Source organism: Labrus bergylta, chromosome 5 (assembly GCF_963930695.1).
Source record: "Labrus bergylta chromosome 5, fLabBer1.1, whole genome shotgun sequence".
In the NCBI taxonomy this organism is placed as follows: Eukaryota; Metazoa; Chordata; class Actinopteri; order Labriformes; family Labridae; genus Labrus; species Labrus bergylta.
The window spans coordinates 22,872,635-22,890,429 of record NC_089199.1 but is presented as its reverse complement, the minus strand read 5'-3'; the positions used below and the strand labels follow the sequence as shown (position 1 = coordinate 22,890,429).

The 17,795-nt window shown below is 42.1% G+C and overlaps 1 protein-coding gene across 1 annotated transcript; it reads left to right on the top strand.

Annotated features, from left to right (window-relative positions):
• Positions 1 to 903: 903 nt before the first annotated feature.
• On the top strand, positions 904 to 16,871 carry dennd6aa (DENN/MADD domain containing 6Aa). Its single transcript, XM_020657512.3, has 19 exons — positions 904 to 1,813; positions 3,643 to 3,681; positions 3,900 to 3,942; positions 5,176 to 5,288; positions 5,683 to 5,763; positions 6,688 to 6,793; positions 7,236 to 7,315; positions 8,852 to 8,911; positions 8,998 to 9,053; positions 9,389 to 9,511; positions 9,764 to 9,859; positions 10,330 to 10,424; positions 11,074 to 11,139; positions 11,575 to 11,639; positions 12,225 to 12,314; positions 12,796 to 12,959; positions 13,278 to 13,380; positions 13,592 to 13,666; positions 13,790 to 16,871. The coding sequence occupies exons 1-19, from the start codon at positions 1,583 to 1,585 to the stop codon at positions 13,919 to 13,921; spliced, it is 1,818 nt and encodes a 605-aa protein (XP_020513168.1). The 5' UTR covers positions 904 to 1,582; the 3' UTR covers positions 13,922 to 16,871.
• Positions 16,872 to 17,795: the final 924 nt, after the last annotated feature.

The window sequence follows — 17,795 nt, the reverse complement described above, 5'->3', positions numbered from 1 at the left end:
CAAATGATAAAGATTAAGATGCTCAAAGAATCTAGTTTAGTTTATTATTATATTTATTAAATTTGACCTTTTTCACTGCCTCTTTCATCTTTTCTCGATGTGTTTTATAAGTCTAATTGGTTTGTTTGTATCAGACAATGGTGGCTTTGTTCTCTTCTTGTATCTACTCACCTTTATCAAGGTGGATTTGTGTCACATTTCAGCCCTAACCCACCCCCCACCCCCCCCACCCCCACTCTGTGAGCCCCCCCACTCTGTTTCATCCATCTGTTTGATCCAAGCGACCGAGCAGTGGGAGGATTTTATTTAAAGCACATTTATTGCCTCTTCCTGACTCAGGCTCAGAATGCGGCTAATTTACAAAGTCATTTATTCGAAATGTGAGAAACACTCAGAAGAAGAAGAGTGCAGAACAGGTGCAGCGAGTAGCATAAGTGTGTTTAAATAAGACCAAGGTTAGACAGATAGATAGATAGATAAATAGATAGATAGATAGATAGATAGATGGATAGATAGATGGATAGATAGATAGATAGACATTTGTTACCTCTAACTACACTCAATGTCCACCCAAACCCGTTTAGCACCAATACACCAAGTCAAATTCCTTGTATGTGTAAATGTACTTGGCAATAAACCCTGATTCTGATTCTGATTCTGATTCTGATTCTGATTCTGAACAAAGATTTAAAGAAACCTCTATAGAGTCAGTAGGGGTACCGGTAGCCTAGGGGTTAGTGCACATGCCCCATGTGGCCCAGGTTCAAATCCGTCACTCCCCACTCTCTCGAGTTCTGACTTTTTTTTTTGAGTTCCACTTTTCTATCTCAAAATAAAGGCATAATAAACCTAAAAAAAAAAAAAAAGAAACTGTACAATTAAAAATTAGAGCTATACCAAGAACATGTAAATAACCTGTGCAGGAATAAAAATAGAGACATGTCTACAATTTCAAACACAGTTAAGATTAGACATGTGCAGCAGTGTCTGAAAGGATGTAGTGCAATTTTTGTCTGTGCAAACATTTGGGTGAAATTTTGCCAGTATATAATTTGTCAAGGTAAAAATGTAAATGTCCAACTGGAGGCTGCGTCTTTAAGACAGCTGTGCAGCTGAAAAGAGAAAGAAGCTGAAGTCCACTGTGTGTCACTGTGTGCTTTCCCCGTGCCATAACAGTGAGGTGACGTGAGTTGTCGTTTCATCTGCAATGTGATAAAAAGAAGGTCAGAGGTCAGCCTTTATTTAACAGGAAGTGAATTAACTGGGGCGCACTTGTGCAGCATTTTCAAAGACACTTGTCGGGGCACTTTATTTGACATCAGAGTTGTTTTTTACAATGCCCTAACATGACTTGAATACAACAGTGGCAGGGACGTCCTTACGCGATGACGTTGCAGTAATCGTCACCACGTACGCTCTGGCTGCTGCTGCTGCTGCTGTGCGGTGTTAGCTAGATGGCTAGTTTGTGTCCCGCTGCTCACCTCCTGTTGTTGTCACCTGAGGGATACTAACTAATATTTCTTGTGAACATCTTCGGATATCCTCAAACCCCTCTCCAGAGCGTGCGTGTCGGGCCGTCGCCATGGCTCTGCAAGGCCCGGAGGAGCTGGGGGAGCAGGTCGAAGAGCCGGAGGATCTGGACGACCAGGACGCTAGTAGCATCTCCCCGGCCGAGGAGATAACTCTTCCTCCCGGGCCCGGAGGCGACGAGGAGCCGGAGGAGGCTCTCCTGCTGCCCTGGGACCGCTTCTCCACCTGGCTGCACTGCATCTGTGTGGTCGGCTTCGACCTGGAGCTGGGCCAGGCGGTGGAGGTGAGGCAGAGACATCCTGTTTGGGGGTGGGGGGGGGGGGGTCATGTAAACTCCTCTTCACTGTAGCAAAAAAAATAAATGCCTAAGTTAGCAGTTTATGGAAGGCCCCGGCTATTTCCTGGACTGAAGCACTCAAACCTCTCTATCAAGTTGTGACTGTGCTCCTTTATTAAGTTGCTCATTGGACATGTTCAGACACATCTGCAACCTAAGGCTGAACATGTGGAAATAAAGGATAACAAGTGATTTAACAGATAGTTAAGGTGTCCTCCCAGGAGTTAGCCTGTCCCAACACAGGCTGCTTTACATTGTCTGCATTTCCCTGAATCCTTTTCCTTAAAAGGTGGATTTTGTTTTATTACTATGTTAAGCGTTGCATTTCTCACATAGAGGGTTTGAATCTCACTGGAGTCTCACCTGCAAGCAGAAAAAAACACCTGTTGTTCCCACAGGAGTTGGACTAATGAACTGATGACAAGTTTACACAAAGTGCCCTACATGGTTTTCAGTTCCCTTACTGGGATCAGATTAAGTCAAGACTTTCTGTTTCACTTCACACAAAAGTCTGCAGGATCTCCCTGAACGTCTTAAATAGATTTAGTAGTTTGTTATTATGATTTTGTTTGGCTGCAAGTATTTTGGAAGTTAAAGGCTGGGCGAGGATTGTGCAGACATGAAGGTGTTAGCATTCCTCTTGAACGTGTCAGTGAATAGTAAATAATGTGTGTCAACAGTTTTTTTTTAAGGGGCCAAAGACTTTGTTGTGAGTCTGAACCCCTGAAGAAAATGAGTTTACACAAAATCTTATTGTGACAGTTGCAGATTTTTTAGATCCTGATGCAACAATGGCATTTTTCTCGTATTTATTATCACGTCTTTTAATGTTTTATAGTAAAGATCCCAGATTCTACTCATGGTCACCTGTCATGTTGTCAGTCTGTGAAACCTACAGAGTAGCTTTGCATGATTTGCAGATCAAAAAACACCTTTTGTTTTATCTAATATTGACGTCTGTAAAAAAAAAAAAAAAAAAAAAAAAACAAGCAACAATTTCCCGTGTTGACAAATGAAGCCAATGCTGAATTGCAAAATCCTGCAGTTCACCCGAGTGTCCACTGGAGGCTGACTCCTGGAACCCCAGAAGTCACATACACACCCATTTAAAAAAAAAAAAAAAAAAAAAAAAAAGCCATTTTCAGCCTGGTTCAAAAAATGAAATAGGTCTGGTTAGCTAACTTTCATCTCGGGGAACTGTTGCATGATTTGCAGAACAAGATTTTTTTTGGGGCTTTTTGTGCCTTTTAATGGAGAGATATGACAGTGGATAGAGTCGGAAATCAGGGAGAGAGAGAGTGGGGAATGACATGCGAACCCGGGCCGCCCGCTTGAGACGACAGCCTCCATACATGGGGCGCGCACACTAACCACTGCGCCACCAGCGCCCCTAACAAGCTGTTTTTAGTTCATGATCTGAAACTTTGCCCACGTTTAATTTGATTATCCTCCAGCATTGTAACGCCACATGTAAGTATTTTAAAAAACGGGGATCCGCAGAATAGGTCGACTTTAAATAATATATGGTAAAAAATATGTTTGACCAATTCAGAAACCAGCTTCAACAAAATGCTGCGACCAGAAAGGCGGTCCAGAGCAGGAAATACACCAAAAAACGGTGAAAGAGTTTAAATAGAGATGATCGTAAATGTTCCTTAAACTGTCAAGAGGTTTTAAGAAAACTGATGAAACACTCAATGTTTGTTCACAAGAAGCTTCATTCATTTTTTTTTTTTTAGATTTGCACTGGTGTTAATTGTAAATTTGTTTTCCAGGTGATTTATCCTCATCACTCCAAACTGTCAGAGAAAGAGGTGAGTCAGACTCATGTCACATTAAAAGAAGAGCTCATTTTGTAAGATTTATGACATTAACTCAAAGAAGATTGTAAAAGTTGGCTGAAGTTTTGAAGATTAAAAGCAATTGTTCACGTTGGTTCATTGCATTGATTATCATTTGATCATTTAAAGTTTGCTTTCTGACATTTGAATGACAACTAAATTAAACAAATTCTCTTTTTTTTCCCCCTCAGAAAACAAGCATCTGCTACCTTTCTTTTCCCGACTCCAACTCAGGTGAGTTTCTGTTTCATCCTTTTATTGTCTGAACTCTGAAAAGCCCATTTCACTGAAGAGTTTGGCTTTTATGGTGAAGTCTGATGTGGTTATTAAACGGTGTTAAGTGAGGCCCCCGCAGTAACTCAGCCTGTAGAGATCGTGCAGCTCAAAGAGGGTGATAAATAACAACTAAAATCTAAAGAAAAAAAGATTGGCTTTTGGCATGTAATTAGTCATTTGTATTGTTATCAACCAGGAATTCTACTACTGCGTCTCGTTTCTGAAACATAACCTTTAGGCTCTGGTTTCAAAAGCTGCCTTTTACTCTTTGATATACTTACAATATTTGGACCCTGCAGCTGCAAGAAGTGTGGACTTGAGAACGTAAGAAAAAGCCTAGAAAAAGGACGGACACAAGCGTTTGTAGACACTCTAACTAATGTGTAATGCTACACCGGAGAGAAAAGTAGAGTAAGGATTGGTTTACACAGAAACACACACCTCACAACACCTGTGTGGAAGTGTGTGTTTGTCTGCAGGTGTGTGTTTTGTTGATTGTGAGTCAGCTTGCGGTCGAGCTGACGTACCTGCCGACCTCAGGATGATGACAGGATTAGGACACAATACGTACAGAGCTGAGAGGGAGAGAGAGAGAGAGGGGGAGAGAGAGAGGGAGAGCAGCTGCATCTCTTTTTCCCATAATTCAGTCTCACATCTCAACGAGAGATCTTTAGTTTCCCAGTTTGTCTCTGTCATCATGATGTAGTTAATTATTTTTCAGATTTCTTCTTTACTTTACTTAAAGGCAAAATCAAGTTCTTCAGTTTCACAAAAAGTCTCGGCAAGTTGTCTCTCACACTTTTCATGTAAACACAGAAACAAAATGACCGGACTTTGGAGCTTTCCGCTGACGACCTGTTTCACGCTGGGTGGTCTGAAGGCAACACGATGTGTGATGGGGGTGTGTGGGGGTGTGTGTGTGTTCCGAGGACGACATTTGGAGGTCATGTAAAGGTTAAGGTCCAGTCATCAGGCACTTCCTATTTCCCCCTTTTTGTCCCCTCTTCCTGTTTGTCCAAGAATCTGAAGGAAACCTGGAAGCTAGAGAGAAACTGAGAGGTGCAAAATGAAATCACAGAAACCAAAGCAAAATATAAATCCTGCTTAGAGCCAGAGCCGCTCGGATTCACGCCGGCGGGAAATGCCCAGTGTTCCCCTGATGACCCCACCGTCACTCTGTTGTGTTTCCAGGTTGTCTTGGCGACACCCAGTTCTGCTTCCGCTTCCGACAGGGCTCAAACCGGAAGACGTCGCTCGGCTGCTTCCTGGAAAACACAGACCGTGATGCTCCGCCCTGTTTGAAGGTACACACACACACACACACACAAACACACACACACACACACAAACACACACACACAGTAAATGGCAAATGGACTTGAGCTTGTTTATTTCTTATCTAGTCTTCTGAAGACTCAAAGCTGTTTTACAGGTCACACCTACACATTCACACACTGATGGTAGAGGCTGCTGTGTAAAGATCCATTCATACACATTCATACACCACTGACAAAGCAGAAGGAGCAACTTGGGGTTAAGTGTCTTGCCCAAGGACACTTTCCTGCAGGAGCTGGAGGCTGAACCCCTGACCCTCCGGTTCCACTCAACCACCCTCCGCCCAACCACCCTCCGCCCAACTCAACCACTGAGCCACAGCCGCCCCAGCACACATCTGAATCATGTATTTTTGTTTTTCAGAGAGACCAGGGTCATTACTACGGTTACGTGTACTTCCGGCAGGTGCGAGACAAATCCCTGAAGAGAGGATACTTCCAGAAGGTCAGTGTTGATCAACGAATCAATCGGACACGACTCATAAATCCATCTGTTCACGGTTAAGTCCTGCACATGTAAATAAATAAAAAACAGTCATCAATCATTCAAGTGATTTCTCAAGTAAAAAATGCAAACCTGGTTCCTGCTTCTCAAATGTGAATGTATTTCTTAAAGCCCCTGGACACCTGACTTTTAAATATTACAAATCTGTATGTGTAATTCAAAGTTTCATTAAGCATCAACAAAAATCTGAGTCAAAATAAACCTTAGTAACTATGAAAGAAACCTCGTCAAAAACAGCTTATTTTGCAGCTTTGGTCATTTCTCAGGTCTGTGTGGGTGTAGCAGCTCACATCTTGATTGACATCTGTCAAACAAAACGCGCACCCCACACGTTGTGTAGTGCAACTGTCCGACTCGCTGCTCAAAGCATCCTGGGAGACCTAGCCATGCTAACAGAGCTAGCGGCGTCACCTTTTTACAACTTTTCTCCTACGATATGTCAAAGTCATCCACACAAAAAACAAAAAAAAGGTGAAATCCTGTTTGGGAAATAAATGATGTGCAGTGTGTTGGAAACTCAAATCAAACACAAGGAGTGAGCAGCGGAGCCGTGCGGTGCGAACTCTCGCTGTATCTGTTGGCTTTCAGTGAGCAGGCACAGAGAAGCAGAACACCGCTCCGGGTTCTTTAGTAACGACTGGAAACAAAACAAGATATCTAAAGATGGATGTTGGAAACCTCAGTGGATTTATTTGAGAGCAAACTGCTTTATGTTCAATCACAATCAAACGTTAAGAATATTTTCTCAAAGTGTCAAAATGGATGAACAGGAAAGATCAGGTGACAAAGTTCCGTGTCATATTAAAAATAATGGTCGCCAATCTTAAATATTATTTCCATCATTGTGTCTAATTCTCTCTGTAGTCTCTGCTCCTGATCAGTAAGCTGCCCTACGTCACATTCTTCCACTCCCTGCTGAAGATCATGGCTCCAGAATATTTTGAGAAACAGGAGCCGTGTTTGGAAGCAGGTCAGTCTGACATCAAGTCACTGTTCACCTTTATACCTGTCTGTCTGTCTGTCTGTGTGTCTGTGTGTCTGTGTGTCTGTGTGTCTGTGTGTCTGTCTGTCTGTCTGTCTGTCTGTCTGTGTATGTGTCTGTGTGTCTGTCTGTGTGTCTGTCTGTCTGTAATATAAATACAAAACATCTCTTATTTCCCTGAGCTGCGTAGTGCAAATAAAATAAAAAACTGCATTGCAGGGTTAAAAAGACCGACTAACTTAGCACTGAACACTGAAACAGAATGAAAACATTGAGACAGGACGGGAGGGTTCGGGGGCGTTTGGTGAGCATTCTGACTGAAATGTAGCAAAGAGTCCAATGGAGGAGTGAAGATAAACTTTACTAACGTCCTGCTCTGATCCAACAAACTCTGATTCATACAGCTAATATTTGTCTTTTTTATTGACAGCTTGTAATGACATAGATCGCTGGCCGTCGCCCCATCCTGGACGAATCCTTACGTTGCCTATAATGGGCGTGGTCATCAAGGTAAACACAGACACACACACGTGTACAAACACACTCAGTGGGTGGAGATCAGATTGTCGTCTCCTCTGACGCACAGGTTTAACAAAGATCAGTAATGTTTGCTCATGTTCCAGCAGACATGAACGCGTATTAGATTTATCTAAACTCGATTTCTTAGACTGTTTAGAGGAAGGGGAGGTAACCGCTCGTTGATTTTTGAACTTTTGATTTTGTAGCCTCAAGTTCAGTTTTTCTCTTTAGCCAGATGTGTGATATTAGAAGTTAGAGTGGATCCAGAGGAGTCAGGACATCCGAATGAAGGGGATCTGATCCTCACATTTCAGAACATAAATTGTCTGTGTATTAGTTGCAAAATGTTTTCAATTAAATACCTGCATACTGAAGAGCAATGAATTTAGGACTGTACATTTCTAGACTTTTAAGAAGCGTCATGATTCTGCTGCATCCTCACAAAGATAAACATTTGCAGAAGTTTGAGAAGAATCCGATAAGATGGAGGTTTATAGATCATGAAGGAAAATTCTCATGCTGGATAGGCTGGATGTGGAGTGTCCAGAAAAATAACAAAACGTTTGGGATCGGTTGCTGCAGCACCGAGTAGAGAAGATCATTTGAAGCTCCTGTGAGGAACTTTCATTTTGTGTTGATGTCGTTGCCCGTGTGTATTAATTTGTAGGTTTTAGGGCTGGGTATTGTCCACAACCTTACAATTTGATTCAATATTGATCAATATGCTTCGATATCGATTCAATATTAAACATAGGTGAAAGAAATACCGAGATAACTCATCACAGTACCTTCTTATATTTGTTAAATAATTATGTGTTTATATTTGTTTAAAACACTCTGACTCAAAAATAAATTTTATCGTTGCATTATTCTTTAATAAACAAAGAATAAAACATGAAAGCACAGTATGCAAATTTGTGCCTGACTTGAATTCACAGCACCCACAGCGCCCCCAGTGGAGAGGGGTGTCATTACAACGGAAAAAAAATCGATCTCAAGATTTCCCTGAATCAATGTTGAACTGGGAAAATAATAATTGCAATGCATTGACGAATCGATTTTTTTAACCAGCCCTAGTACCTTTTATCTTTGCTGATCTTGTACACGGTGCTGATCATTGTTGGAGAATGATATGAGACTTTTAATGTCAAGTCCTGCTTTGATGCATGTAAGAGAGTGACAAACAAAACAATGAAAAAGTGTTCCAAAAAGGAAAAAGATGTTATTTGTAATTTTCCTCTTAATGGTGCATCATAATCCCTAATCTGGGAAGTGTGTTCAGACCAACACCAAGGTCCTCCTTCACTCCCCGATCAGACACTCTCAAGTATAGTTTAGTGTCGCCGTCACTTCAAATATGAAGCTTTGACTGAGCAACTCATGACTCCTGTTCTGTCCATGCATTCAAACAATCATCCGCACACAGCCAGCTGTGACCTTCTCACTGTCATGACCATTTGCGAGCGCAGAGTGAATATTCTGAGGTAATCGATGTGTGACTGTTGTGTGATCTGTGTGGTTCTGCAGGTTCGCATCCCGACCAGTTACGACAAACCAGGAACCTCCCAGCTGGTGCAGTCCACACAGGTGATGACAAACATAATCCCACACCTGTATGAAAATAAACGTGTGTATACGACTTTGTTTTCAAACGTTGTGTTTCTGTTTCTCAGACTGACAGTCAGGTGTCCATCGTGCTCCCGACCATCCATGAAGTCGACCTCTTCAGGTGAGACGTCCAGGTTACAGGTTGTTTTTTTTTTGTTTTTTTTTGCTCTCCACAATCTACAGGCTTTTGTCACACTCTGCTCCCACCTGCTGGCCACTTTGAGTACTGCAGCATTTTCTCTCCCACCTTTACTAAAAGCCCTACAATCCAGATGTTTTTAAGGGAAAAATAATGGAAGATGTCCTCTGAGTTTTTGGTTCTTTTGTAAATTAACCTGAAAAGAATTACGTCTGTCTCACATAAATTAACTTCATTAATTAATAAGCTATAAAAAACACAAAAAGGATGTAAAAACACCTCGCTAACCACTCTCTCTCTCTTTTTTTCCCCCCCAGATGTTTCTACCCAGTCTTCTTCCACATCCAGATGCTGTGGGAGTTGGTGCTGCTCGGGGAGGCGCTCGTCGTCATGGCGCCGTCGCCAGCGGAGTCTTCGGATACCGTGTTGGCGTTGGTCAGGTGAGTTTTTAGAAGGCATTTCAGCAGAGGGACAAAAAGCCTCGACGCACATTTTCTGTTTTCATTTTCTTTGAAGCTGAAAATTTTTCAATGAAAATTTTCGACATTTTTGAAGCTGAATTTTTTGGCAGCTGTAGTCGTGTGAAAAGAAGCTGCAGCTCATTTCTTTCTGCTCATGAAGCCGCACACAGAAGTCACTGAGGCTTCACACATGACTAAGTCTCAGTCTTTGACTCGTCTCTCTCTCTGCAGCTGTATCTCTCCGCTGCGTTACTGCAGCGACTTTCGGCCGTACTTCACCATCCACGACAGCGAGTTTAAGGAGTACACAACGAGGACGCAGGCCCCGTGAGTACAGACTCAGCGTGTCTTTGTTTTGTCCCATGATTCAACTAGTTCTGCACCATGTGAGACAAACACAGGACGTGTGATTCCATCGTCCAGTTTTGTGACAATCATTGTGGGATAAACGAATAGTAAAGTGCATTTTAGATATAACTCCTTTTTTAAATTATAATAATAATTCATTTTATTTATAGGTGCCTTTCAAAACACTCAAGGTCACCTTACAAAGCAGAGATAAAACTGAACAACAAAGTAACAAAACAGTTAAAATGAATATAAAAAATGCACTCTACTTCCTGATATAAAGATCCGCCCGCTCTCTGCAGTCGTTATTACTCTCCTTCTCCTGAGAGGTTTCAGGAGTTTGAAGTGAAGCTCCTTGCTCATTGGTTCTTCATCTCTCTATATCTGCTTAGAGTTTTATTATTAAGTGATGATGGTTTTACTCATCTGTGTTTCATCTCTGTCTTCAGGCCGTCAGTCATTTTGGGAGTGACCAATCCCTTCTTCGCTAAAACTCTGCAGCACTGGCCGCACATCATCCGCATCGGAGACATGAAGCAAGCAGGTGAAAGTCAAACCGCTGCTGGTCCTGAAGTTCTGAAATTCTCCTCTCTGGTCAAATGTGATGTTTGTCGACGTCATAACCTTTAATTTAATCTGCAGCTATGTCTTCATAAAAAGGTCAGTTAATTTTATAAAAGCTTACAACCTCTGTGCTCTGATCCTCCACAGCTGTAAGTAATCTTGTAGTCTCCAGACCACTTTTTGAAGCTCTCGGTCTCTTCTAAGAATCAAAAACATTTTGACACGGTCTCAGAGTGGATTTTAAATCAAGACCCTCACTGATCGGCTTTTTGTCCCCCCTCCCCGAGTCATTACTGTGACTAGAAGGAAAACGCCTCTTTTCTAAAAGAACAAATAACTTCAATTCATTCATAAATTGATTTTTATTCCCCGGCTGTAACCTTCCCAGTGTTACAGTCTAAGTGAGTGAGACGCCCCCTGCACACAGGATGATGATTTATCATTGATAAGTACAGTGTTGTCTCGGTGTCAGAGCACTCTGGTCTCGGGTATGTCTTGGTCCCGGTTAGTGAGGTTTTGACTACAACAGTAGCTGTAGGTCAAATGTTCTGAAACATGTCGGATGATGAAAATGTGACTCACCTCGGATGATGAAAATGTGACTCACCTCGGATGTGTCTCTTCTTCAGGAGAAATGGCCAAGCAGATGAAAGTCAAGAAACTGAAGAACCTCAAAACTCTCGACTCTAAACCCGGTAAATGCCTCACCCTCTACATTGGTTATTTATGATTCCCTTTAATTGTTGTTTTTTTCAGTGATGATGCATCTTTACAAAAACATTGGTGGGAGATTATTTTTCATTCTGCATTTTGAACCAATCCAGTTTAAGTGCCTGGGACACAAAGCAACGCTGACGAGGCTGGCAGAGACACCAATGACCATCTTTTCTCCAACTTTCTAAAGTCTTGAAAAAAAACTAAATGTAAAATTATATATAAACATCATAGGAAAGAATACTACAGGAGCGTATTGCTCTGGCAGCAAAACAAAAAAAAAAATCATTTTGTGTCCTTTAGCTCACTCACAAAATCTCATTCACATCAAGTCAGACCTGCTGAGTGTCTCTTCCTTTGTGTGTGTGTGTGTGTGTGTGTGTGTTTGTGTGTGTGTGTGTGTGTGTGTGTTACAGGTGTGTACACTGCGTACAAGCCGTATCTGAACAAAGATGAAGAAATCATCAAGCAGCTTCAGAAGGTGAGACCGGCTCCTGACTGAGTTTGTAAAACAACACTACACATCTTACTGTTTGGACCTTTAACACAGTTTGGTTTATTTATTTATCCGCCTGCTGTCACAGAATTTTTAACTTCCATTTGATATGATTCCAGTAAAAATTATATTGACACGTGTTTGGATACCAAAGCTACAAATACAGAAGTCTCAGTATCCCAGTATTTCATAAATTTATTGTTTTTTTATCAAGAGCTGCAGGAGAACATATGCACACAAACATTTTTCTGTTTGGACGAGATCTTTATTTTATTTTTTATTTTTTTAAAGCGATGGTGCATTTTCATCCTATAAATGATTGAAATAAAGGAGATTTAATTGTGTCATAACACACCATATTGAAAGATTTTGAGAGTATTGAAAATGTTGAGAACCGCAGCCTGCTGGGTGTCAGTATCCGTCTTTTTTTATTTTTGTTATTGTTGTTTTTTGTGTATTTTATTTACAAACTGCCCGTTTTAAAGAGATTCAATGGGATTATTCATCATGGATTCATGTTTGATCGTTCTGTTGACTTTTTATATTCTGCTTTTTGTTTTTGTGCTTCAGGGAGTTCAACAGAAGAGGCCCTCGCCGGCCCAGAATGCAATACTCCGACGCTACTTCTTAGAACTGACTCAGAGCTTCATCATTCCACTGGTAAAAAAAAAACAAACAACAACTTTAGTTAATGTTTATATTTTAATACTCACTACGCCACCATTGGCTGCCACTCTAGTCAATGCTCTTGTTACCACGGTGACCGATCTCCAGGGCGTGCCAGCAGCGCCAAGCATGTGTCAAGCTGCACAGAATAGAACAACCCAGACAGGAAGTTAGACGAGGAAATGGACGGAGCATCCGGGTCAATTTCAAAATAAAACACAATATACAGACTCATGATTGTGTTGTTCATCACTTTATCAACATTAAGTCGTTGGCACGTTTCTTCTTGAGATCTCGTAGTTATCCTGTGATGTGTGTACAGCTCACGCTCCAGAAACAGACCCGGCTGGTCAGGGTGTCCGACGGAGCCAAACTGTAGCGTACAGACTGTGTGGAAATAGGCAGTGAAACAACGTCTGCATGTTTTCAGTGAGTGGGGCTGCTGGTTTAAAGTGTGTGTGTGTGTGTGTCACAGGAGAGATATGTGGCCAGTCTGATGCCTCTCCAGAAGTCCATCAGCCCCTGGAAGGCTCCTCCTCAGCTGCGTCCGTTCATCCAGCAGGACTTCATGAAGACGCTGGAGAAAGCCGGACCTCAGCTCACGTCCAGACTGAAGGGAGACTGGATAGGACTCTACAGGTACACACACACACACACACACACACACACACACGATGAATGAGGACATGATGTAAAAAGGACAACATGCAAGTGCTGGACGGAGCAGCGGAGTCCGCTATACGACTCTATAATGAGAATTTTTTCCTTTATATCAGTGGTATTTGTAGTTTCACAGAATCACAACGGACATATTTGTTCAGTTCAGACATTGCTCGCTCTCCTTTTTCACTCAGCTGTCATCATCAGCAGGAAGTCTTGATTCTAATGAGAGTTGTGTAGAAGTCACTGGGTAAATTATGACTTTGTGTTCACGAGGACTCTTTTCTGCGTCTGAAGGAATTTCCTCAAGTCTCCGAACTTTGACGGCTGGTTCCGCAACCGGAGGCGAGAGATGACGCAGAAACTGGAGGCTCTGCACCTGGAGGCGCTGTGCGAGGAGGTGAGGAGAGGGTGGAGGAGATCGGGTTCTATCAGAGGTCACTGGTTTGATCTGAAATACCAACTGATACTTCTGAAGTTTCTGATCAACTGCAGAGACACACCTGACTCCATCAGCTCTACAGACATGACGTATTCTATTCTGTCTCTCTGAATCTGTCTGTCTCTCTGAATCTGTCTGTCTCTACCTGTCTGTCTCTCTGTGTCTGAAGGATCTGCAGCAGAGGATCCAGCAGCACTCCGAGGTGGAGACGGTTGATCTGGTCCTGAAGCTGAAAGATAAACTGGTCAGTGTGAACTCAAAGTTCAAAAACTCTGCATCGTTACTCCAAAGAGTACAGAGAAATCTACCGTTCGTACTGCTCGCACTCAAGTATTACTTTATCAGTTTGTATCTTCTCTTTCCGCAGATTCAGGCGGAGAAGGAGCAGCTCCCTGTGCGTCCAGGGACGGTGGCCAAACTGAGGGCTCACATAGAGGCCGTCATCCTGTCGTTACCGGAGGACCTGCAAGGGATCCTCCACAAGCCCTCCACCCCCTGAACGTCTCCCCCTCTGGCCTGACTCTCTAACCCCACATCAAGCTTGTTTTAAAGTTTGGGGGGGGGGGGTCTGTGGATTGTCTCACAGATGGAGGAACCTCTTGTTTATTTTAAGGACCTCTTCTGGTCAGCACATTTTTGATTCCTTTTAAATATACATCTAGTCATACTTACTGTATTCCCCCCCACACACGGCTACAGTGGCGGCCCTGAAGTCTCAGCCATCACTTGGTTTTGACACGGTAAACTGGAGCCGGCCGGAGCTGCACAACATAAACTCCTGTGAACGTTTTCGAGGAGCTGAACCAGCGTTTATAAGCTGTGAGGAGGTTCTTCAGCACAGCGACGTCATTAAGGAAATTCCAGACTCACCTCTCTTCTTCTCTTGAAGCGTGCGGCTCACTAACAGAGGATCCGCCACAATCCTGGAGCTAACAGCAGGAAAGTTAACTCAGCAGACCTCTGACACTTGGTGCTTTCACCTCCTTGACGTTTTTAGTTTTATTATTTTTTTAACTTGAAGATGACACGCTGCAGTTCGGCGGATCTGACTTTGGAGTTTTCATTCTTTTTTTAAAATTGAGAAATGTTTTTAAAGAAGTGCACTTCATCGCTCACTGGACCAGAGTGCCCTTCATACACACACACACACACACACACACACACACACACACACACACACACACACACACACACACACACACACACTTCTTTTATGCAAACAAACTGAACCGAGCAGAGCCAAGAAGTGCTTTATAATAAAATCTGACTCAAATGTTAATCCACACACATTAAGCATTAATCACCAGCCGCCCTGTCACAGTCAATGACTGTATATAAAGATGGACGTCTCAGCCTCTTCCTGTTGTACAAAAGTGAAGCCAAAAACACCCTCACTGTTTCTCCTCTACTTTGCACACAACAGAGCTGTCAATCATGACATTAAAACCCATTTTTTATGGCATCTAATTCTAACATTTTTAAAACCAGGAACACTAGAACATAAATCAGCTTGTTAAGAACTAACTATAAAGACAGATACCATGTTTAAGAAATATTTATTTGAACTGTAGTTTGACCCATCTCCATCTGCTAACATGGAGGAGGCGGAGCTTATGGGCCCACACTGCAGCCAGTAAGCAGGAGGAGCTCTAAGTGTTTTGGCTTCACTTTTGGGGAGCTGTCACATCGTGCATATCTTCATCTCTTTGCTGCAGGTCTGTAGAGGAGCCAATCACATCTCATCGCTTCCAGGTCACATGATCATAAAAGTCTTCTAAAGTATATCAATCTTGTCATGTAAACGTCATTATATTTTTTATCTCTCTGTGGTGTGACTTGTCATTCACAATTCTGTGTTTAAAGGGTTAATATGCGACTTTGTTAATATGAATACAGCAAAAATCAAATATACCGGGGCGTCTGTGGCCTAGTGGTTAGTTTGCACAACCCCTGTACAGAGGTCGTTGACCTCCAAGCGGGCGGCCCGGTGTTCACATCCGACCTGTGGCTCCTTTCCCGCATGTCATTCCCCACTCTCTCTCTTGAGTAGAGTCCAAAAATGAATCCATCCAGTATCTATACTCCAGACAGCCCGTTACAGGTAACCGAGTGCTGGAGCCTGTCCCAGCTGTGATTGGCTGAGAGGCGTGGTTACACCCTGGACTGTTTGCCTGTCAATCACAGGGCTGACATATAGAGACAGACAAGCAGCTACACTCACATTCACACCGACGGGCAATTTAGAGTCACCAGTTAACCTAATTTTAAAACGTATATGACAGATTGTAATTTATTATGTGCTGTGTATCAGTTCTTAAGAGGAGGATTTTTATATCAGGAGGGGAAAGATTGATTAAAACAAAGAAAAAAGCATTGCAGGAAAAAGGTTGTACTTTGAGGCTTTTAGTGTTTTATGTCGTTTTAAAGAGTAATAAAAGGGGAGCCCGCCGCCTGCTCTAAAGTGAGGAACGTGGAGCATACTTCCTCATTATGACTTTATTCCCACATACTTAATTCTTCATGGTTGTGTCTGTAATGTGGCCCTGAAACTCCGCCGAACCTCCTCCCCGTTCAGTGTTAAGTTAAAGTGACAGTCAGGCCGGTTTTTACTTCTATAATGTCGAGACATACAGTCAATAGGAATTTATATTTTTAACAACTTCTGTGTGTATTATTCTTTCTCTGAATGTAAACAAATGAACGTAGGGCGTGGCATCTTGAAGGTTATCGTGTGATGTCTCGGTCCAAAGAGTTTGTCTTATTTTAAGGGTTAGGGTGCGTCACATTTAACCTCGGATCTCGAAATGACGTCACACCCGAGTTAACCACGCTCCAGTTGTTAGTTGGCAACAAGCCTGACAAGCAACATGGACGCCTCGAGGAGAAACTTTCTTTTTTTTTTTTTTTTTTTTTAGCTAATTACCTGACGATAACGACAACACACCACGTAATAATGTACTCTCGGTGTGTCGATTTAATTTCCCCAAGAGGACTAAGCTGCTAATAAACTCAACAGTTGCTTAAACGTTACTGTTGACGCACGTGGCGGCCATGTTGGATTTTAACTCGTGCTACTGAAGGTTCTCAGAGTCCGAACACAGACTTCAGGGGGGGGCGTTCTTGATTACGTGTCAGACCGACAACTCAGAATTTCAGACTTCAGAGACGAAATAGATCGCACCATAATGAAGCCTTAATGTCTGTCAGGAGGTAACGAACTGTTTTAGTTTCACAAATCACTTTTCTATATTAGTATGTCGTAAAAACCCGACATTAGATACAAAATTAAAACGCTAATATTGACGCTCGGTGTGACTACATTACAACACCAAACTTAATATTGGGTAAAAAAAGGAAGTGCGTTCCTGTCGGGTAATTTAAAGGTCAGACCTCCGTACAACATTTCATCGTGTGTCGCTACACTTTTTTTTTTTTTTTTTTTTTTTTTTTTTTTTATAACATCGTTAACTCAACATTTTAAAATAAGAACAATAATGAAGCATGCACATGGAGAAGAGGAAAATAATAAAAAAAAGGTCTTCTGGCAGCTGATTTGAATCTTCAATTTACAGGGCAATAACTCACAAAATGTTCATGTCGAGAGGAAATCATCCAACCTTTGGGTTCATAAACATTCCTGGAAACATAAGAATGTAAAAACTAGTGGTTGTAGTACCAAGGCCGTCTCGAGACCACTTTTTGATGGTCTCCGTCTCGTCTCAGAATCTAGATCTTTTTTACTCGGTCTTGTCTCGGTCTCAGACTGGGCGGACTCTGGATTTTAGACCAAGACCACCACTGAGAGTTTTTTTTTTTTATCATTTATGAGCCCTGCCTTGATCTCTTGGTCTTGACTCAATCTCGATCCCTAAATGTCTTAGGTCTTGACTCAGTCTCGGCCTACCTTGGTCTTGGTTTCAACCCGGTCTGGTCGACGGTATGTCTTGTGGTCTTGGTTAGTCTGGTCTTACAACACTAGTAAAACAAACAGAGTTGTTCCTAAAGCATCGACAGTCTGAAGGGTCTTGGATGTGATTATGGTTTTTTTTGTACTTGGAGTGACATCACGTCAAAGTGTGATGGAGACAAACACATGAACCACTTGTTATCTGCTCTCAGAGGAATGGATTGTGTTCCTGATCTAATGTGTAACGTGTTGTATAAATGCTTTGGACTTTTGCCTTTTTTTTTTGTAAAGCACATCATGTAAAGAAGACGTGCTGGTTGTATAAACCTGTGACAGCAGGTTGTTGGGCAACCGTGCTAGTTTTATATTTGTAAAAAAAACAAAAAAGAAACTAATTTTAACATTTTTAACATTTATGGAGGGCTTTTGTCATCTTCCTCTCGGGGACAGGATGAAGAGTTTTGTA